The following is a 23,373-nucleotide window of genomic DNA, read 5'->3' as shown; positions in this document are numbered from 1 at the left end:
CAACTCGTAGGCGGCCTTCATTCAGTCCTCTAAATGAGGTAAAATTACTCTTCCCCCATCAATCAATCATCATCCAATTTAAGGATGTTGTAACCAGGGAGAAAAAAATTAAAATAATAGTAATAATAACACCTCAGAGCCCACAGGAAGAACTATTACAAATGAAAAGCTACACAGATGTAGAGATCCACTCAGATGAGGTAGTTTCCCAGCCACATCGTTTCTATGATGGTGAACAATTATTTCCCTGCTAACCCTTTTCAGGCTGGTTTGTTCTGTTCCCTTCCAGATTTTTTGATACTTGAGATTCATGTTTATGTATGAAGCAGAACATGAATAATGGTCTAAGGATGTCCCAGTTTGGAATGTGTGGAAACTGGAAAAAAACTCTTAAAATAGGATGTTACTAAATTTTTGGTTTGTACTGAATTTAGTTTGCTTGATTTTGAGCTAGTTCTCCAAGGTACTTAAGGGTTCTCGGAGATGATGGACCTTGATGTCAAATAGGTGTCTGGGAGCCACAATAGACATTTCTGTAAGAACCTGCCAGCTCTTTGCTTGGGCTGGATCCAATTGCAGGACCTTGGCAGTGTGACAGGCTTCAGTCCTGACGGACCTCAGGAGTTTCCTGCCTGATGGCAAGACAGACATAGAGACATCTTCAAGTTAAAGATGTCAGCCATTCCATTCCCCCTTGGAATTAGTTTGGGGCAAGCACCATCTGTCTTGGGAAAAATCCAGCCTTGGGACTGGGGGTAAAATAAGAGGTTTTTTACACTACATGATACTCTTGAGGAAACTTAATTGGGGATACCTTAAGGACAATTTAAGTATTTGTCCTAATTTTGTTCATGCCCTGTTTTGTTTTCAGCTCATAACTGCCTTAAATTGTCAGTAGCCTAAACAAGTAGTTCTGTGCATCACATGGTACTGCTGACTCGCAGGAGGGGAGCTGTAGGGGTGCAGGCAGCTTGTTTTATCTGTCAAGATTCTGGAAACTAATTTAAAGGACAGAACCTGCACCAGCCTAAAACGTGACCAGTCAGCCAGTAACGATTACAATTCAAATTGAATAGTAACATGGCTCCACAATGAAAATAAATTCTACTTACGACGTTATTGTAACTACAAGTCATCTGTGTATAGGCCTACTCTGGGATGCGCACAATTTCTGCTTCTGAATTTGGAGGCTTTGGCCAGCAGTACCAAGATGCTGACCTGCCTCATACTATACAAAAAGCGTAAACAGAAGAACACACTTGCTACGCCTCAGTGTCCCCTCTGTCGTGTGAATCAGGACAATGAAGCACAAATTGAACTTGTGTAAAGTGTATTTTGAGTTACCCAGTTACTGTAAAGAGATCCTTTCGCCTTTGAGCAATCGACTACATACAGATTCCACTGAACTGACATCCAAGACAGTGACACAGTTTTTGAAATTGTTTTCCCTGAAACACACCAACAGCACAACTTACAGTCCTCACGGATAATCTGAGCTCCAGGGTATTTTCCTCTCTCAGTGTTGGTGTGTGCCCACCTTCCTGGTAATAAAACACCCATTTCCACAGCTCTGAACAGTATAGGAAATACACAGGGGAGCTCCCTTACTCTATTTATCACACCCTTACATCACTCCAGAGTGGGCAAGTGGCTACACAGATCCTACAGAATTTAAGTTGGCCCCCGTACACCCAGGTTGTGATATGCTGGACAACACCACACAGGCACAGGAGGCCATGGGATCCAGCAGGTAGACGCGAGCCCTGAAGCTGCAGCCAGACCCACACGCAGCTCCACGAGGAGCTTACTGTGCCTGTTTGGGAAATGGAGCACTGCTGTGGTAAGAGACAGTGCCAGGGCCATCAACTGTGAAAAGGGGTTCCGGTGGTGGGGTTCCTGGCTACTTCAGCCTTAAGACAGGTAAGGTATTAAATAGATACCTCCAAAAAAAGTTTCCACTGATTCAGTCATTAATAAAAAGTAGCACCTGTCCAAGATACATTGCTAACACGGCAATGCAGCGCTCGAAGTCTAAGCAGTCGGCAAGCCACAGGGAAAGAGGAAGACTGGCAGTGATCCCACAAGCCTGATCTACTTTGTGGTGGGTGGCCACCCACCAAGGGATGCAACAGAAATCCCGAAGAGCTATCAAGGGTGATGACAAATGACAAGAGCTGGATGACCCAAGAGGCATACTGGGACATGGCACTGTAAGACTACACGTAGAAGTAGGCTCATGTCTCTGAACAAACGCTGAAGGCCTAGGCCTCAAAACAGGGTGGTAACGACTGAAGCATGACACGCAGTTGCCTCAGCTGTGAAAGCATTTCTACATAGCTCCTCCAAACCACCTAAGAAGGGCCGCAGGGACATGCAACTGCTGTGGTCTCTGCCCTTTCTTTTCAGGATGAAGATGTGTCTTTCCAGATTTCTTTACAGTACGCAGGACTACACACACTCACAACTTTGTAGTTTTGCTACCTTTCACTGTGACTTTCATTTTGAAAGGTCACTTTTGTCCTGCAGCTTCTGTAAGATTACTGGAGCAAAAGCAGTGGTGGTCAAATCTAGCTTCACACTTGCAGTAACAAGTATCAGGTAGTAACTTGACTTTCTTACCCTTGTAAAACAAGGCTTCCTGCCTACAAAGGGGCAAAGATTCAATCCCCTGATCTTCATAACAAGGCCTGGTCATTAGCAGTTCCTCTGAGTCCCCACTTCTCGGAGCAATGGTTTTACAGTGAGCTTTTCCATTTGTTGCAATAGTTTCTGGGGAGAACTAGATTCAATGTGTTTAGACTTAGTGTTCTTTTCTGCCACATACATCTCAGTAGACTTGTCTCGTTTCTCATATGAGCATGTCCGAGTACCTCACTGTCCCCTTTATGGGCGACTTAAAGAACATAGGGTCATTTCAGAACCGCTCCATCATCTTTTACAGGGATCCAAAAGAAAACTCCTTCTGGCTCTCCTGAGGCGTACTTCAAGCAGCAGGCAAAAACCCATGATCCACGGGATGCTGATAATCCCCTATGTGGTTTATAGGATTGTCTTAAAAATACCAAATAATGTTTTCAATTTAAAGCATAATATGTGCAGAGATGATAGTCCATAAAATATTCTGAAGATCAACTGTAACGCACTGAAAAGGCACCAAGCCCGTCAGAGTTCAAGAAGCGCCTGGACGAGGATTTTAGTTGTATGGTTTAGTTACAGGTAGTCCTGTGGGGAGCAGGCAGTTGGACTTGGTGATCCTTATCTCGAGATATTCTATGATTCTATGAGAAAAACAAATTAATCACTATTTTAACATGGAAGTCAAGGAAAACTAGCCAGGAAAGTGGAGAAGACTGAAATACTCCAATTCCCTGAATTGGACCATGGAACCATTACAGTCTCCTGCCTTAGAAACAGAATAAGGAGGTGGTAAGGGTTTGTAAGAGTTATGCAGGTAAGAAGTTTGTTTTCATACAAGTTCCCCCTTTTCACAGCAGCATCCCTATACGGCCTCACAAACACAGGGTGGGTGAAGGCACATGAGACCAAGACAGGTAAATCCTCTACCAAGGATGACTCTCCCAAAGCTAGATGGGGAACTAATACACTCAAATGCTCAAACTTCTAACGATCACCTGACACTGCCTGAGAAGCTAAAGAGAAAGAGCATGTAATTTCTAGTGGCAGCCTTCCTGGCCCTGGTGACTTCAGAGGCACTGAACACCTGTCAACAATGTAGGACGTTCAGTGTCTTCAACAGAGATTTAGACACCTGCAGTGAAACTTCAGTGATGTTTTAAATTTGGTCACTGTCACTGACTGGCAAGATACTTGAGCCTTTTGCATGTTTCCATGTCCTACATGGTACAATGGTCCATGTCACGTTTTGGTTACAGCATCAACCATGCTAAGAAGCACAAGAACCACAATGTTTCCTTCAGTACACAGACTTGGTGCTGGATCGCCTGCAGCGCTGTGAGAGCTTGAGCTTTGGCAGGAGCCATGGGAAGCAGGACTGGCAGTACACAGCTAGGACAGAAGTGGAGATCTCTTTGCAGAAAGGTCTTTGTGACAACTGACACATTAGCTCCGATGGGGTCTTCCTGTCCAGCGTCCATGCTGGTGAGCTCTTGAGTGGGAACCAAAGACCAACTTCCCTACAAGTGTCTCAAGCTTCTGGCTCCAAGTCTGATCCCTGATTTTTCCAGAAGATTCACCTACAGCTTGGCTATGCTATTTGTTTACTCTTGTGAAACAAAAGGACTTGCAATGAGAGAATTTTTATAAAGTCATCCAGGCCATAAAAATGTCCTGTTTACTGGGACAGCCCTGTTACAAACAGGAAGTGTTTAAACATCGTTGACTTTAAGACAAATATTCCTTAGTTCAGGAATATGCTCTTCTCTCCAAAATTTTAAAAGGTTGCCACTGGACAATAAGGAAACAACAGAGCCTCCAGGAACTAATGTTTAAGAGTTCTTTGCACGCAATAGATCAGCAGATGGAAGCTCTGTCTCGAGCAGAAGGACAAGTGAGAACAGCTTCGCCTTTTGTGTCCTGGGTACAAAACAAGGTTCGTGCACATCATACCATTGGCCACATGATCTCCACATTACGGCCCAACGCAGCCCACGCTGTTCCTTTGTTCTGGGACAAACTGCATGAAGGAAAACTGGGGAGTGCTGTGATACTTCCATCCCGAGAGGCACTGAAAACTCAAAGACTCAAAGGTGAGGAACCTATGCTAAGCTGGCCCTCTTCTGAGGTAGAGGTCAGACCAGGGGACCTCCAGTGCTCCCTATCAGCCGACATCATTCTACGACAGGGTCTCCATTTAGCCTGCTGTATGTATAGCCAATAACTATTTGTACAAGTACAGAATGCATGAACTGGGCCTAGTAAATACGGTAATACAGTACATTTCCTAAAATGCCAGGCTTAACAGGGCCCCAGGGATTCACAGTAAGCCGGGGCACGCCAAGGAGAGAAAGCGCAACAGGTCCAGCGCCCAGCAGCTGACGGCCTGCCAGCACAGCTCCCTCGGAGTCTGCCCTTCCTCCACGCACAGCCTTGGCTCGGCTTCTGTCTGAGCAACCCTTGCCTCTCCCAGCTCTGCCGCAGTTGTTGCCTATATACTTAAATATTGCAATTAAATACCAGCTTCTCAAGTTCAGGAACTATTTTACCTTACTCAAATAGTTTATTTAAAAATATATATATAATATTCTCCAATTCAGAAAAGGATAGAACTTCCCACATTGTAACATTTTTATATATATATATATAAAATATTTTTCATTCAGTGAATGGAAACAGTTTTACTGTATACATTTTTAATGTTGTACTCTATGCATATCTGCATCGCCTAAAAATATACCGTACTTCTGTAAATCAAAACAAGCAGGGAAAAAACACTGTAGCTGTGCGCTGGGTTATAATACCGAACAGAAATACTATGAAAGTTTTAGTTTTGAATTGAAGAACTCACAAACAACGTTTTACTTTGCGAGTGCATAAATAGAAGACTGAATACATTCTGGCTCTGTTAAGCTGAACTGTAGTAGAGGTTACAAAATGTAAATATATTTATTTATTTTCAGTATTTCAGTGTTTCCAAGTCCACCTTTCATGATAGTGTTAAATAAATCATGGTCCTATCCTTCCAAACATTTCAACACTCTTTAAAAAACAAAAACAAACAAACAAAATTTTAAAGTGAAATGTCCTCCTTCATTGAAGTGTTAGATCATATTTTAAATTACTGCACTCCCACACAATATTTTTATATATATATATATTTTAAATATATATATATATTCATATATATAAAGAGACCAAATAGGAGACTACATTTTTTACTTTCAATATGTTTAACTTCACATACTGTAGTTGTATAAAACATGCATCTTCTGGGATAATTATGAACACGTCATGAATGAGCCCACATAAATTATACGTTTTGTACAACTCCAAGTTAAAAAAAAAAAGTCCGATTAAGTGCCGCTGAGGCCCTTTCTTCCCAGCTATCAGTTCTCAAAACACACTACTGAAATATTTATCTATGCCTAGAGCTATGTGCTAGAGAACCAGGTTTAAAATTTTAAAATACATCTACAGTATGTTTTTGTTCTTACAGTTTGTGACAGTCCTCAGATATTGTGTTGTGAAATGTAAAAATAGTCACAGATTCCTTTTTTCCCCAGAAACAAAAAAACACATCTAGGAGAGTATGCAAAAACAAGGCAAAATGAAGTTTCATAGCACTTAATGAGGGTTAATATAAGTCAATAACTAATATTGAGGTTTGTAAAAAGGGCTGGATGAGCAGTTACATGTACAAGCACGTGGTCTAGTCATTCCAATGGTATCAGACGTTGTTTCTGTAACCAACACTTCTCCACCCTTAAAACCAGTTAATATACATTCAAAAATAGGCTGACATTGATATACTTACTAGGTGTAAAAATAGTGCACTATTTTTTCTGCCACAAAGCAAAATTGCATCCTAAGAGCTGGTAAACCTTCTTTTTTCCTTAAATAGAGAGAATGGGCAAAAAACTTGAAAAAATTAAATTAAGGCAATTAGACAGGTGAAACAGGACTGCCCATGATGACGTAGCTGAAACTAGTGTGTACTTCAAACTTATACTAGCTGCTGAACACTGACATGCAGCGTTTGATAGATGTGTATGAATGATATAAACTTCAACATTATGGCTTTATACAAGTGCATAGTTGCAACTGCGGTAAGTAACGGTATCTGATTAATAAGCATAAAAAAATAAAGTGGAAAGATTTTTAAAACCCTCTGGCAGTATTACAGTACAATATATATACACAGTATAATGGTCACTTCTTACAGATGCAGTCTATATCACTATGGTGGATCTTCCTCCTGTTCTTGCAGACATGCTGGTGGCATCTTTACGGAAGCTGAAAAGTCAGGTTTTTTCCATTTTAATATTCATTCCTTGCGATCCTTTTATGAAATGTAGTGTATGTGTCTTGCCAAGAAAGCTTTTGTGGAACAGAGTTTAAAAGGTTACCTAACATATCCTTTTACTATTTACCAACCATTCCTCATCTGATCAGTCAGTCAGGAGAATACAGGAAACCCCTCAGAGATTAGTAATTTATATTGCAGCAAAAATGTAAACCTCTGATATATATAGCACAATCTCTCAGGAAAATATATATTTTTAATATATTTTGCGATATGTTTCAGTCTTGCTTAACAGGAAGAAAATTATCACCTTGAATTGCGTCTGCGTTCACGGAAAGCAGTTAGCTGAAAAAGAAGCAGGAAGTTTGGTCAGTAAATGCAACGAATATAAGCCTGACAAAAATACACTTCCTCAAAGTCTTCATTTAAGGTGGGCTCATCAGCATTCTTGGGAGCAACGTCAGTCCTCTGCACCAACAGCATTGTTACTTAAGCATAGCACATCCTTAAGCATTATGATCCCAAACAATTAAACCCCCTTGTAATGTATGAGGGTAAACTACAATATGCACAGTGCAACAGTCACTTCTGAAAGATCAGTAATTCTTAAGCTTTTAATACATAAAGATGCAGTATATTTAATTAATGTAGTGCTTGTTACTGTAAACACTAAGCCAGTTAAATTCTACAAGAGCTGGTCTCTCTCAGTTAACTGAGTACACAGCTGAGGTACAGCCCCAGTGCTGCGGTCATTACCCATTCTTTTGTAAGGCTGAGACACACCTTACATACTATTTAGAAGAATTCTTAAGAATTTAACAATTAGGAAATTTTTTCCTGTGTAAACGTAACATTGCATCAACGTGTAAAGTGATTAAACACTGAGAGCTCCAAAATAGTTATTCCTATTTCCAGTACATTCACACTGCGTATTTAAGTAAGCCATGAGACAAATTAAATCGATAAAATGGCCATGTCTTTTCTAAAGCAGTCAAGGAAACCATATCACAGAAGCTGCAAAGCCCATTTTTTTATGTAGCTTTCAAACGCATGGTTAGGTACCCAAAAAGCACAGCACTGCAAAGGAAAGCAAAGTCAAATTCACTTCATAACACAGGTAGATAAGCAAAATGCAGAACTCTGGTGATTTCATGTCTGCTAGCCATAAACCAGTCAGTTTATGTTAAAAGCTTAAAGATGAAAAGTATTCATAAATTCTGTTTCAGCTAAACATCCAACTGCTACAATCTCCCTTTCGGCCTTCAAAAATTATCGGCAGAGGTTAGCAGTATTAGCACTACAGAGGAGCAACTACTCTGACAACAGGAGATATTTTCTTTTTGGGCAGGCAGACATGAATTGTCAATAAAGATCTAAAATTAGAAAAATAAAAACACTGGCAAAGGCAACAACATAGTTTTAATGAAAATGACTCCTCTAAAAAAAAATCCATCAACATCATCAACAGAATCTCATTTTTGCTGTTTAAAATATTAAAATGAGATCTTGTATTTTCTCTGCTTTGAGAAACAAAATCCAACATAGCATGCTGTATTCAAAGGCAAACAAATCATTCCTTGCTATTTAGATTTACCCCTTATACTTCTTCAGAAATCAAAAACATCGTCATCATCATCATCACCATCAATATCATCAACATCATCAAATGACCAATCCCAGTCCTTAAATGCCAGATCAAGTAATCTGCAACAGGAGGGTTTGATGTTTAATGTGTGCCACACTTCTATAAAAGACTTCAAAATTCCATCTGTTACTGCTAAACCTTTTTAAATAAAAGACTGTGTTCAGGTAGGTGGCTTCCTTCCTTCACCTACCAGGGAATACAAAGATTCAGTTCATGTTCATGTAAGCCAGGAATATTGTACTCATTGGAAATCTATCTCACAAATCATTCAATTCTATAGAACACTTACCATAGTGATTTCTCCCCCAAAAAAATTCAGCAAAAAAGACCAACATGCAAATTTCATAAAATCAGCTGCTTTCTGTTTTGCTGCTGTTCTTGTTGACTGAGGTGCGGTACAAGAACATCAAATAAAATACCGTCATCTGAATTTCCAAACAAATATGGTAGGATTTTATTATATCCCAAATCCAGTGGGATTACACTACACAGCTATCCTGTAGCTCATTATTAAAAGCTAAGCAATGCCATAAAAGAGGACATATCAACAACTTCTCTAGGCGTCGCTGCCTGCGCTCCTTCTATGGTCAATATAGAACAAAGAAAGCAAGCGAGGCAAACCTTGTCAGCAAATGAGTAATTTTACCTATTTTAGGCTTTTATTTTGGGATGGGATGAATTGTTGTCTAGAGGCATTCATCTCTTCCTGTTGTTATCAAAGGATCTTAGACAAATATCTGAAGTACTAACTTCTCAATTGCTGTAGCTACAAGAAATAAAACCCAGTCTAGTCATCTCTCCAGTGAGCAAAATGGATTTTAAATCAGGATTATATGCTAACCATAGAATCATAGAATGTCCTGAGGTGGAAGGGACCTGCAAGGATCATCAAGTCCGACTCCTGTCCCTGCACAGGACAAACCCAAATTCACACTACATCTCTGAGGGCGTTGTCCAAGTGCTTCTTGAGTATCGTCAGGCTTGGCGCCATGACCACCTCCCTGGGGAGCCTGTTCCAGTGCTCCACTGCCCTCTGGGTGAAGAACCTTTTCCTAATATCCACCCTAAACCTCCCCTGGCACATCTTCCTGCCATTCCCTCAGGTCCTGTCACTGGTCACCAGAGAGAAGAGATCAGCGCCTGCCCCTCCTCCTCCTCTTCTGAGGAAGGTGCAGACCGCCATGAGGTCTCCCCCTCAGTCTCCTTTTCTCCAGGCTGAACCACAGCAGGCAGAGATAGAAACCTTACCCTCAACAGAGTTCACTGTGTTTTAACTAAAACACTATAGTGTTTAGTAGAATTAATCACCTGATTTAAAGAAAATGGGTTTCAGGGGTTTTGGGGGTTTTCAGGTTTTAAAGTTTTTACACTTGTAAATGTGATATATCCCTGAAAAGGCTCAATATTAATTTCTTATAAACTATGGCTATTGTAATTTCTAGAACACTTGAAGAATTTATTAGGCATTAAAATATATGAAAGGGGATTTGTTTCGGTTTGGAATTATCCTTTTGGCACAATCCAGTTGAATGGATAAGCAGAAATTTTATGGTCTATCAAAATCTGATTTGGCCTTTCTTAAATCATCATGAAGAACAAGCAAGCCATGAAAACCTTGGAGAAACAATCACTGTGTGAAATTACTAGCAGGGACAGCTTTTATAGGACCACGCAGGTTGGAAGGGACCTCAGGAGGTCTTTGGGCCCAACCCTCTTCTCAGAGCAGGGACAGCTGCAAGGCCAGTCCAGGCTGCTCAGGGCTTTGTCCTGTCAGGTCTTGAAAGCCTCCAGGGATGGAGGAGCCTGGCCAGCGCCACCAGCCCGCCTCCCTGCCAGCTGTCTGCATTGTCTTTTCCTTCCATCCAGTTGGAATCTCTCTGGGTTCAGCTGAGCCCTTGTTTTCTCACCCTCTCACCACACAGCACTGAAGAGCCTGGCTCCATCTCCTCCATATCCTCCCCGCAAGCAGCAGCAGGCTGCTCTGATACTCTGTCCTTCATCCAGGCTGCACAAGCCCAGCTCCCTCAAGCCTCTGCTCCACCGTCCTGGTGGCCACCGCTGGACTCTCCCCAGTTTGTCAACGTCTGTCTTGAATTTGGGGGCCCATCTCTTCCCTCAGAGGGGGATAACCTCCTCCCTCAATCGTGTGGCTGTGCTGATCCTCTTGGTGCAGTCGCAGAGCCTGACTTGCTGCCAGAGCCCACTGCTGGCTCATCTCCAGCTTGTCCCCAGCCACTTGGTCCCCAGATTTAACTGGCAACTAGATCTTCATTCTTAATAAAGTTCATGACAGAAAATTCATTATTCCATATGGTAAGCCCTTGCACAAAAGCCTCACAGAGGCACCAGTCAGATATTAATCGGCCATAGCAATTACGGTAGTTTGTAAGTATGTGGTTTCTAATTAAAAGTGTTTAAATCCATACAAATTTCCACTGGTTTGACAGACTGAAGGTGATAGCTGAGATGACCTCACAGAACTACACTTTTCCATCTATTAGGTACATTTGCAAAGCTAACTTGGAAAGTTTAATTGCAAGAATAAAGGGGTCTACACATACAAATGTTCATCCTCCTCCTTTTCCCACCATTATAAAAATATACAGATAGAAACATATACAGATAGAAAAATACACAGATAGATAGAAAAAAAATCACTAAAGACTGATTGGGTCTGAAGGAGGACCACAACTAAAAAGAAGGGTAAGAGTGAATACTGTGCTATGAAAACATTTTGTAAAAAACGTCACAAAGAGTGAAACAATGGTGTTATATGGAGAAAAATTATTTTATGAACACCTAAAAACAGCTGTTGAAAAATAATCAGAATTTATAATATACCTTTTATGTGTCAACAGTAAGAAACAGAATAAAACTAATTCATTAGATTGTAAACACTAAACAGAAGAAAAGCATTTTACTTGTCCCCCAAGGTGTAATGAACGTTTCCTTGATTCGTGCTTCAATCCAATCATTGATATTTTGGTTAGTTTTGCATGAAGAAATCTTTCAATAATCAGCCCCTAAGTAGTACTTACAAAACTTTTTACCTTCATGATTATAATAAAAGAACCTAATAATTTAAAATGCAAATTTTGAGCTCAGACTTTCTTTTGAAGTATGTTAAGTAAACCACACACACAAAAAAAAAATCAGACTGTCAGAAGTTAGGAGGAAAGTGAAATTAAGTGACTTTGACTCCTTTCACTGTGCATTTTCACACATTAAAATACCAGTATTTTTTTTAAGACCTAGCCCTTCATAGCATAAGGCTGGTTTGGGATAACAGCAGCATCACCGTAAGAGCATGCTTACGCTGCGTTCCCCCCGTAACTCAGGCAACTCACCCAACCCAGTTTTCAACCAGCCAGCTTAGGTACTGGTGGCAGTCTGGTCACGGAAACAAGGAGAGCAATAGTGTCTAGCCACGGCCAAATTGTCTCTCTGGGGAAAAAATATTAAGCCTTTGCTGAACTGTCCATTGCTGCTGGAATACTGCAACAAACAGAACAAGTCAGACCGAACTTTTCGCAGGCTGTCAACAACCAGGGACTGATATAACCACGTGCTAGCTAGCACTCTAGGTGATGAAAAAAAGCAAACTGAAACCCCCCAGAAGTTCTGTACTTGCGCATTCACATAAGCACCACCTGCAGAATTGTTCTCACTTCCACAATACAGTATAGGGTTTTGCTCCTTAAAACTGATCCAATAATAAATTACTGGTTTTTTTATACAGATATTTTTTTTCCCAAATCAGAGGAACTTGATAAGACTATTCTTTCAGGAATCATGAGCATGAGTCATTCTAGGCTGAATGAGGAATTGAAGTAAATTCTTCCACCCTCTGGTAAGTGCTCCAGCTACTTGACCAAATGGCGATCCCCCACCTCCCACCTTCCTGCTCTCTTGCAAAAAGTGTGAGTGATGCTCAGACAGGCGCCCACCACTGCAGCAACAGGCTCCGCATTGTGCAACCCGCACAGGCAGAAAGGCGAAACTGAGACTCATCTGAACTAGCTTTTCACTGTAGATGTCGAAGAGCATGCTGTACGCTCCTCTTCTACACAAGAAGGACACGAATCCTGAAAACAACTCTTCCTAAATATCAACTGTAAATGGAGTCAGACGTAGATAGGTACATTTGGTCAGATGAAACACACTAACATTCAAATCTGCAATCAGGTGTCTAACCCAAGAGCAGGGCAGGAATTCAAACACATGCCTCAAAACCAAGCAATAAGAAACAAAAGACGTGTAGTCTTTTGCTATGCGTAAGGAGTTCTAGACTGCTTTTTGCAGGCACCTAATTCTCTCCAAGGTTCATTAGAACCACAAGCACCTAACTTTGTTGCTCAACTTCAAACCAGGTCCAGTAGTGGCCATCTTGAAAATTGTTTTTTCTTTTTTTAAATCTTCACACCCCTCTCACTGACCCTTTGTCTAGTTGAACCCCGTTTTCCCTACCAGCTGCCAGCTCACAGAACTATTAGGCTAAGGACGATGTTGCAAGTTCTGCCTATTACATGCAAGAGCAATAGGATACATTATCAGTACGGTAGGGTTAACTAACAGGTAATGCAAGGTGCTTTACACAAGGGAACAAACACAGTGGCTCTTCTTATAACATAGCTGAGGTTTCTAGAAGATGACAGGCTAGATCCCATGTCAGTAGTCAACAGCATTTGTGGTCAACTGTCCTCGTCAACATACACAACATTAATTGTAGTAAAGTAAAACCATAAACTAAATAGCAGCTCTTGTGTCACCTTGGTTTGTTTGGAGGAAGCTGTCGACTTGGTCGTCTGATGGACTGGTTTGGCTGTACCTTCATGGAAGTTCTGGGAGAAGATCGAGCAAAGGGGTCTGGTGCTGGAGGCTTCTTGGGTATTTTTTTCACCAGTCGGCTCACCCATTTTTGCTGTTCTTCTGTAGAATTAGCTAACAGTAGTAGATTCTTTGCCGTTGAAATATCATAGTACACTGTAATAAGAATTTTTTAAATAAAAATGAATATTGTAATTATTCTAAATGCGTTCCCACATCAAAAATTAGTTGTCAGATTACCATACTCTCACAGTCAACACAAAGACACATCAGCAGAGAAAGCAAAAGCACAGAGAACCAGATTTTGCCAAACTTTATGTTTCCTGGTTGCTGACAGTGCCTCCTCCTTGCGTTTAGTGGGTAACAACTTAGTACTATGGAAGACACACACTCACACAGAAAAAAAACAAGGAAGGGTAACACAAAAAAGGTATGCCTGAGCCCAAGAAAGGAATAAACTTCACTGAGCATCATCTATTTCATAACATGCACTAACGCTATCGTTTCGTACAGCAACCCAGCACAACATGCAGTGGAGCAGCCTTACAACTACCACGCTTCACTGCGTGATGCTGACAACACAGCAGGTATGTAGGTATATTGGCCACATGCCATTAACTCACAGCAGTGAGCTGATCCGCAGATAGACGCCCTTAGAAAGGTTCTGACGGCTACGCACTAATAAAAGAAACCCCTACCTGTTCATGTTTAGTTGGTGTCAGATCACCACTAGAATCCTCAGATCTGTTAGAATGCCCTGTGGCTCCAGTGACTATATGCACATTCAAATACCTGCTATTTACCTTTGCAAGGTGCTATAATCTCTTCTTTTTTATCCATGTGATCTTTGTGACATTTGATATGGCAACGGCGACATTCTAGAGCAGGAGGAGGTTTAAACATATGCCACAGTGGCTTCATACAAGCTTCACAATTGGTTGGAAAGTGATAAAGAGTAGGTATAAACTCATGTCCCTTGTGACAAATATAATTTGACTTCTCTCCCATGGGCTCCACAGGAAATTCCTGTTCCTTTTTGCTCTCTCCTTCATTTGCGTATAGAATCTGAAATCAAAGCAAAATCATCTCAGTACTCCTATAGGACAAATGGAAATTCAGAGTAATTAAGTAGAAAGATTGAAGAAATACAATGGAATGGGGTTTTTTTTCAAGTTTTTTTTAGTGAGCATTCCATTAGACAAAGTTATATTTTTGACAATGTGTGAAATACCATCTTTGTTACAATAGAAACATTAATTTATTACTGAATACCTGGAATATCCTAGGAATTTCCTTGGAGTCTGCTCTGTACACATCAGTCTGAGTGACTGGTCGGACATGGAAGAGTTTGCTATAGGAAATTATTTCAATAAGGACAAAAATTAACGTTACCAAAACAATGAATTTAAAATGTCAGGTTAGGATACAACATACCACATTAAGACTTAGAGCCATTAAAGATTTATCAGTACAAATTTCTAATCACTTGATTAAAGTTCTATCTTTCAGTCCTGCACATGAACTTCCAGAAACCTAGATAAAATGAAGTCATAAGTATCTGGCTATATTTGTGAAAAAAAAATGACAGCACCCAAAAGCCAACATCACGTAACTTTAATGATTGCTGGTAGCTTTCTAACACAATCCTCTCCCCACGCTCCAGCCTCTGAATAACCACATTCTATATTTATTAAGAAAATAAATTAACTATCAACCCACCCATAAGGACATGTTCTAAGTGAAAATGTATAAACACTGAAAATTATAGTCTCTTCATTACAGTTCTCTTAACATTTTTTGCTACAGTGCATACGTGAGGTAGGTCAGCTGCGCTAGTGGAAGCAGTTCAGTGACACCAGAGCTCAACAGAGCGGCCTGTACCAGGCTGAGCACCACACTACTGCTGCACCACCGCCTACAAGGGATACTTAAGCTCCCAGCTCTGTACTTCACATTGCAAAAGCATGCCCCATCTGACACTGCGCTCCCAGACTGGGCCTCTGAAGGCCTTTTATCAAAGTCTTTCGGACAAAGTTCACCTACAAATCAGAAGAAGAAATGTCACGTGATGATACTTACTCTATATCTAATACCATATAGGGATTAGATTGTTCTTTATCTTGTTCGCTGTCGTAGAACAGGATCTTCTTACTGCTTACTATTACATACTGTTAAGAGACAGAAAAGGATGAAATATATGTTTCAATCAAGCTCAGCACAGATGTCAAAGATGTCACAGCGATTACCAGATATCACAGCAATGTTTTTGTACAATTTTATTAAATGGTAGCCAAATAGACAACAGTAGTACCATATTCTAAATCCATGATTTGCCAATAAATTCATTGCACAACAACAAAAAATTCTGATTACCTGACAAATCAATTTATTTTATCAGATTGACACTTAAACAGATTTAAGTACCTATGAAGAGATAAAAATGAAAGTCTGGATGAAAGTCAGATAAAAGCTTTTCATTTCTATTTTACTTGGACTGGTAGTGAGAGTAACTGTCATCTTATGGTGCCTATTTCACACATGCAGTTCACAACTGATAGGGATTACACTCACAAAGATCCCTGTTATACCTAGCAGTGTTGCCAGCAATTTTCATAAAAGAAACTTAGAACACATCCTATTTCCAGAATTTTGTCCAGAATGAACAGTCTGAGCAGCGAATGAACTGGTCTGAAACTGTGTAGTTACTCTGTGGGCAAAAGCCCATCAAAGAGGCTACTGAAGAGCAGTAAATGAGTGAAGGCTGCACAAGGCAGATGAGTAGTTGTTAGTTTTATCTCCTAAATAAGGAATTTGTCGAGGGCATCTGCTTCCAGACTCTGCTAAATTCCAGCTACGTAATACTGCTGGGAATTCCGCTTATGGCGGAATGTACAAGTGTTTGAAGATCATGAATGGCTGTTCTCACCTCTGGCTGGACAAAGAAGTGTCTTAACCTATTAAAATTGTCTCAACCTGCTCCTCTCAGTCGTAGCTATACCAGCTAACGTATTTTACGTATTTAAGTAACGGGAGAACATACATCAAAGAAAAATTAAAGTGTCAAAAATCTGAAGTAAATTTAAAATCCAGACTACACGTGAAACAAGATCATAAATCTGGTTTTCTCACCTTTTTAACCCATCCAAATTTTTTAGTGTTGTTTCTAACAGGCAGTGATAGCCAGCCTTCCAATCTTGATTCTGAAAAAAAAATATATATTGAAGAACATAAATATTCACAGAACGCCATTTTTGAGAGTACTGTGCATCCAAATAGTTATTGAAGATGAATAATAAAGCAACAGAGCAAACATGAGAACATGAACTATTTAAAACTACAAGGTCTTGCAAAGTTCATCGCAGTAAATGGTCAGGAATAAATTAAGTGGTGTATTCTTGAATACAGCCAATAACCAACAATGCAATCACAAAAAAGTAGTAGGCACGAGGAAGAAGGGGAGGAACAAACTTGCACTTACAGCACACACATTCCCTTTAGTAATTTTTTCAAGACTTAAAATGCTTACGTCTATCAACCTTTACCTTTTAAAAACAGCATCTGCAGATATTAGTACAGACCACACAACATCCAGTTCAAGACAAAAAAAGGCAAACTACCACCACCAGTAACCTGGATCCTCTATACACTGGGTAAAATTTCAGAAGTTTAGTATTCTAACTCATTTTTTCTGTCAATTTTTCTCTTTTCTAATTCTGCCTAAATCTCCTAGGCTTTCTAATGCAAAAAAGTAATTTTTGGCTAATCCTTAGGCCTCGCCTAAATTCAACTGCCCTTTCACTCACTTGCAACATTTCATAGTGCACTGCTACGTTAGTTAGTCAGATTGACTTTATTAACAGTATTAACAGAACAGCTGTTGTTTGACACACACATTTCAGTAGTAACCAAAAGCTCACCAGGATCACACCTAGTGCTTGGTAATTACATAGTACCACATGGCCTTTGACCCTATTTTATAGCTGCACTTAATACAAGCATTTCTTTTTCCTATGTTTTATTAGAGAAACTACTCAACTGCAATAGTATTTTCCTAATGAGTAACCCACCCTAGCAGATAACCTCTACCGCTGCCATGGAACCTCCAAATCAAAATTACTGAAGCCTGAAGTATCAACAAACACAAAAACATGAAAGGAGCATAAGCACGCTCCAAAATTACAAAAGCTATTTTCTTTCTCATCAGAGGGCGTACAAAGGTAGCGAGCATAATGCTGATGCAAAAAATCCCTCCCCACATCCAGGACGCATGAGTAGTTTGTTAATTGTGTGGAAAAAATATGCATTAATATCGTTCCTATTTTTCTCTGTAGTCTCTAATACTACAGCATGACATTGGGCAAAATGAGAGTTTCTGGTTATGCTACTTCATTTCTGGTGGATCGGAGAAAGGCCAGAATATTGCAAAATTTTCACAGTACATGCTTATAAACAGTAGGAGGGAAAAACCCAACAGAACACAACTACCACACCTCCAATCTGTTCTAATTATGTCTGAAAAAGTCCTAGTTTAGATATGATTTCCACTTTAGAACAAAACAAAACCATGCAGATACCACAACAGCAGCTAAAACAAGGAAAAGTTATGTATGTACTTAACAATTCTTTTATTAGAAGCCTCATAGAAAAAAAAACAGAGAATGAGCAAAACAGAGGAAATGCATTATTCTTTATTCTAGTTTGATGAACTACTGTCAATATTCCCAAACAAGTTTTGCCTTCAGTGGAAAGGTATTCACACTTTAAAGGAACCTCAAGTGAAATACAGACATTTGAATATAATTAAAAAACCACCTCTGATGTTAACACTAAACGCAAGTTTTGTTCAACACAGTTTATGTGTAGTCATATAAAATAAATAAGAATTAGTAAAACAAAGCCCTGTTGTACCAGAGCCATATCATTTCATTATATGCTTCCTGTATCTGGAAAAATGACTAAATTTTCCCTTTGAAATAAGGCAAAACAAAGTAACACTCAGAAGAGTGAATTTCTATGAGGAAATAACGTACATTTAGATGGTGAGGTGCTCAATGTCTCCACACTTCACTTAAAGACAAAGATTTGACTTTTTGGTATCTAGTATCTTAGGGTCCTACAGAGAGCTGCAGATACTGGATAGAGGCTACCTTGGAAACAAGGCCATAAGGCTCATTTATTCAATGCTTTAATAAAACTGATGGTTTTATAAATAGCAGTGAGCATCTATAAACATTTAGAGAAAACAGGCCAGTTATTTGTTCACACAAACTTTTTAATGTCTTTGATGGCAACATTTACTGCCACTGCAGTTTGTTTACTGCCAGATTTGGGTTTGGGGTTTTTTGTTTGTCTGTCTTAAATAATGTATTAATAATGTTAGTTTTGAAAGAGAGAAAAGGACACGGTAAGAACAAAACCAAACAGTTCTCAGGGATGTCACCTGTGCTATCAACTTCTGTTGGGCTGTGGGAACAAGACAAAGGTTCCTCCTCTGAGTCAGAATCAGAATCGAGAAGCATGCGAGAACTGGAAGGCTTAGTGGCAATACTGACAGAGGTAGAAGAGTGCTGGTAGGTAAAAGACATGGATTCCATAGTGTGGGATTGAGTGATATGGACTAAACAGAAAGCATAAAGGAGGAAAAAGGTAGAAAAAAAGTCAAAACAGAATCTCGAAGAAGAGAGTATTAGTTTTACATTTAATCACATAACACAGTAATTGCAAAGTAACCACCACAATAAAGTGGAAAAAAATATTTAGTTTTAATGGGGTACAGTAGAATTTTTAAAAACAAATTTATTTAAATAAATTTAAGATGAAGTATGATTACAGACAGATTTAGTTAGTAGGTGGATAGTGATCACTACCAAAGCATTAATAAGATGCCAGAAATACCTGAAGATGGAAAGCCACAGAATCATGAGAGAATTATTTAATACTTCCGCTTCTGTGGTAAAATGGTGATATAAAACCAATTAATACAGAAATGTTGATAAAATTAACATACCGGGGAATCCATCATCTGCGTCAGCATCTCCAGGTCCACTGCCTATGCTACTGTTGTCTAGACCAATGTGTAATGACTGGAGCTGTGAACGAAGCTGTTCGATGTCACTGTCTTTGCTGTCCAAAGTCATCTGGAGTTCAATCCGTATCTGACTCTCTTCTGCTATTTGCTGTAAGGATAAATTACAAGATTTCCTATTATCACAATAATCAGTTATCCAGAGAAAATATAAGTGGAAAATTATGCAGATTTTGCAGCCAATCTCAATATATGTAATGCATACTTCTTTCAGTCACGAGAAACGGAGGAATAGAGACTGTACGCGCTACCTTAAAGCCTGTGTCAATTCAATGGTAATTACAGAAAATGCTACCAAAGTTTGTAGTTGCAAAAGGATCTTACCGCCTGCATTTCGTTGATTTCCTTCTGATATTTGATCATCATTTGGGTTAACTTTTCTCGTTCAGACTTCAGTTCCATATGTAGTTTCCTATTTTCCTTTTCCTTCCGCCGTACATCAGTGTCAGCTCCACGTTTGACTGGACCCTTCCGGTTCATGATCTCAGCCAATTTATTCACAGCCTTCCCATGGAGGGAGGAAAATAAAAAGACAAAAACCACACCCATAAATACACAGAGTTACATCCTGAAGAAATAACGTCTTCTCTCCCATCCACAACCAGACACTTTTAACCTAACTGTAAACTAAGACCCCTGCATATTTAGTACTATAAAGTTGCTTTAATTCAATGTACTACTCAAAACTGAAAAGAAGGTAGTGATGCCATTTTCACTTTAAGCAAGCATTTGATTTGAATGCTTCTGCTCATTTAAATATTCTCTTCCATGTCCATTAGCTAGCCCAAAAATGTATCTTTAGATTAAAATGGCACTTGTTCTAAAAAACCAAAAATCTAGCTTAAAATCAGAAATATACTGGTTTATGGAATTTACAGAGGAATATGAATCAAGATGGAAACTAGTAAAATATTATTTCAGTTTACTCAAATTAAGACTTTTGCTGGTGGACTCCATCTGGATTAGGAGTTCCTCTGTAATAAATCATGAGGAAGCAGTTTCACTACACTGAAAGTCTACTTAGTAGAACAAACAACAACAGCAAACCCCCACCAAAACAATATATTTTGTTTCAGGGCAAAAAAAAGAATAAAGTGTTAATGGTATATAGTTTACCACGGAAAGTTTTCTATTAAAAATTATTTAATTAATGAACACTATCCCTTCATTCATTTAGATACATTTGCTTACCTGGGTTTTCAACGTTCTTTCATTCAACAACTGTTTCTCATATTGTGCTTTAATATTTCCTACATTTGCTTCTTCTTCTTTTAGCTTTGTAATTTCTGTAGCAAGGTAATTAACAACAACAACAAAAAAAAAAATCTATGAAGGCTCATTACAAAAGAAAATAGTGCTATTAAAGAACAAAACTGGTTTCAAATTAAATTACATTTGGTTCAGAGAATACATACGTTCTTGTACTTCCTTCAGTTTATTATTTAGTTCTTCTTTCTCATTAGCAAGATTAGCCACATCACTAGTTAGTGTCCTATTTGCTTCCTCCAACTACAAAACAAGAAGTACATGTGACTATGAAACAAAACAAACGTTTGGCGTATGAAAGCATTACTGGACAGAAGGAAATGCTGCAGAGTGAAACCAGGATATGGATAAGAGGATTTTATGTAAGAGGGGTAGGGACACAGAAGAACGAACGATCAGAGAGATGGCATGGAAGAAACATAAGGGGGGGGGGGGGTTTTTATTTCATTCATAGAAAATAAGTATTTTTAAAGTGTCAGATATACTTGTATATCACTTACCTCTAAGAATGCTAAATAACAATAACTCAAAAAGCAAATAAAACTCAAGCCCATGTAAACCTCTACCAAAATTATGATTCATATTACTCACAGAGGCTATGGTGGCATCTTTCTCAGTAAGTTCCTGTTTATGCCTAGCCATCATCTCTTTAATCTCCAGCTCTTTCATAATCTTCTCTTTTTCCAAATCAGAGTACTGTTCTTCAGCAATGGAACGTGCAAGTTGTTCCGAATCTGCTTTTGTCAAAGTAATCTCTAGCTGAGCAGCCAAGGAATCTCTGCAAATTATTGATACATGATATTAACTCTATTAACATTAAAAAAATGGGAGGTTATGGCAGGGGGGAGGAGTTAAAAAATAATAAAAGAAATGCCTTCTTAATATTTTATATATTAGTAGTGCAACTAGTAAAATCTACCTCTCGTCCTGTAACTCCTGGATCTTTTGCTGCATTTCTTTACAAAGTTTGGTCTTTTCTTCACATTCTTCTTTAAGTTCTCGAACTTGCGTCTTGTAGAGAGTCTAGAATACAAAGTTGGATAGAAAAGGGTGCGATTTGCATATTCTAGCTTGAAGGAACACAAAAATGATACAAGATGACACTGCCTGCAATTCTTTAATCACACACTCAGTTGGAGGATAATTGTGCAATGCCTTCTCTAAATTTAACAAAACATCATCATCACTCCCAAATATGTTTTCGTTATTTTACTTTCTTCTTGTTCACTTTTTTTTTAACTTGTGTATCGGTGAGTGGATGAATGTATGATATACATATTATATGTTTGCAAGCATACTGTTAAAGCAACTCTGAATGTGAATATCACTATTTTATAGAAAATCAGAAGTATCAGAAACAAGGAAAATCAGTAACTGTTTTTTTTCCCCTACTATTTTATATCTTTGCCACACAGAGGGAGGGAGGGAGAATTTAGATCATAACCGTATAAAAATCCAATAAAACAACACGACATTTGAAGAGCAAAAAGAAGTTGTGCTGGGTTGACCCTGGCTGGATGCCAGGTGCCCACCAAGCCACTCTATCACTGCCCCTCTTCAGCTGGACAGGGGACAGAAAATATAACAAAAGGCTCGTGGGTTGAGATAAGGACAAAGAGAGATCACTCAGCAATTACCATCATGGGCAAACCAGACGCAACCTGGGGAAATTAGTTTATTGCCAATAAAACCAAATCTTAAAACACTTTCTCCCCATCCCTCCCTTCTTTTCAGGCTTAACTTCACTCCCCATTTCTCTGCCTCCTCCCCACGAGCAGCGCAGCGGGACGGGGAATGGGGGTTGTGGTCAGTTCATCACACTTTGTCTCTGCTGCTCCTTCCCTCTCATGGGAGGACTCCCCACACTCTTCCCCTGCTCCAGCATGTGGTCCCTCCCTCAGGAGACAGCCCTCCATGAACTTCTCCAACATGAGTCCTTCCCATGGGCTACAGTTCTTCACGAATTGCTGCAGCATGGCGTCCCTTCCAGGGCGTTCAGTCCTTCAGGAACAGGCTGCTCCAGTGCAGGTCCCCCATGGGGTCACAGGTCCTGCCAGGAGCCTCCTCCAGCACGGGCTTCCCATGGGGTCACAGCCTCCTCTGGGCATCCACCTTTTCCTGCTCCTGACCCACGTCCTTATCTCAGCCCACAACCCTTAAGTTATATTTCCTCTCCCCTGTCCAGCTGAGGAGGGGGTGTGACAGAGTGGCTTCAGTGGGCACCTGGCATCCAGCCAGGGTCAAACCAGCACAGATCTCTACCAAGTTTGCCTGTAATGCAAAAATTTCCTTGCAAGCCTTGGACACACATGTTTCGTCACACCACATGATACTGAGAATACAGCTCTTCCATGCAGCATGGAAGAGATGCTGACTGCAAAAGTCTTCAAACATGCATAAAATTGTTCACACTATGGAAAAATCAGCTTCTTGACTCCTCCCTCCCTCTAAACTGTGTTTGGGACTCCCTTCCGAAGCCAGGACATTTCTTAACAAGCTCTTTCATACTGCTCAATGATACAAGAAGTGATGACAAGGCTGCAGACAAGGCTAAAAACAGACACAAGAAAAACTATTAGCTTTAGGTTAGACATGTGGTACGCCTGATCT

General features: G+C 39.7%; 1 protein-coding gene across 4 annotated transcripts in view; it reads right to left on the bottom strand.

Moving 5' to 3' along the window:
- The window catches only part of ROCK2 (Rho associated coiled-coil containing protein kinase 2), a 112,036-nt gene that overhangs the window by 1,162 nt on the left and 87,501 nt on the right, over positions 1 to 23,373 (bottom strand). The window contains exons 21-32 of one of the 4 annotated variants that reach the window (XM_075086810.1): positions 21,683 to 21,786; positions 21,355 to 21,541; positions 20,913 to 21,006; positions 20,689 to 20,783; positions 19,822 to 20,001; positions 19,420 to 19,588; positions 16,542 to 16,612; positions 15,492 to 15,580; positions 14,685 to 14,763; positions 14,216 to 14,477; positions 13,355 to 13,568; positions 7,251 to 7,285 (exon numbers count right to left, since the gene is read on the bottom strand). In XM_075086810.1, the coding sequence (XP_074942911.1) occupies positions 7,282 to 7,285; positions 13,355 to 13,568; positions 14,216 to 14,477; positions 14,685 to 14,763; positions 15,492 to 15,580; positions 16,542 to 16,612; positions 19,420 to 19,588; positions 19,822 to 20,001; positions 20,689 to 20,783; positions 20,913 to 21,006; positions 21,355 to 21,541; positions 21,683 to 21,786 (1,548 nt within the window). In that variant the 3' untranslated portion in view covers positions 7,251 to 7,281. Of the gene's footprint in view, positions 1 to 6,535; positions 7,286 to 8,426; positions 8,645 to 13,354; positions 13,569 to 14,215; positions 14,478 to 14,684; positions 14,764 to 15,491; positions 15,581 to 16,541; positions 16,613 to 19,419; positions 19,589 to 19,821; positions 20,002 to 20,688; positions 20,784 to 20,912; positions 21,007 to 21,354; positions 21,542 to 21,682; positions 21,787 to 23,373 lie in introns of those variants that run through there. The other 3 variants (XM_075086809.1, XM_075086811.1, XM_075086812.1) reach the window with 3 other exon arrangements.

The sequence above is a fragment of the Phalacrocorax aristotelis genome, chromosome 3 (genome assembly GCF_949628215.1).
Source record: "Phalacrocorax aristotelis chromosome 3, bGulAri2.1, whole genome shotgun sequence".
Taxonomy (NCBI): domain Eukaryota; kingdom Metazoa; phylum Chordata; class Aves; order Suliformes; family Phalacrocoracidae; genus Phalacrocorax; species Phalacrocorax aristotelis.
This window is presented reverse-complemented; position numbering and strand designations above follow the sequence as displayed.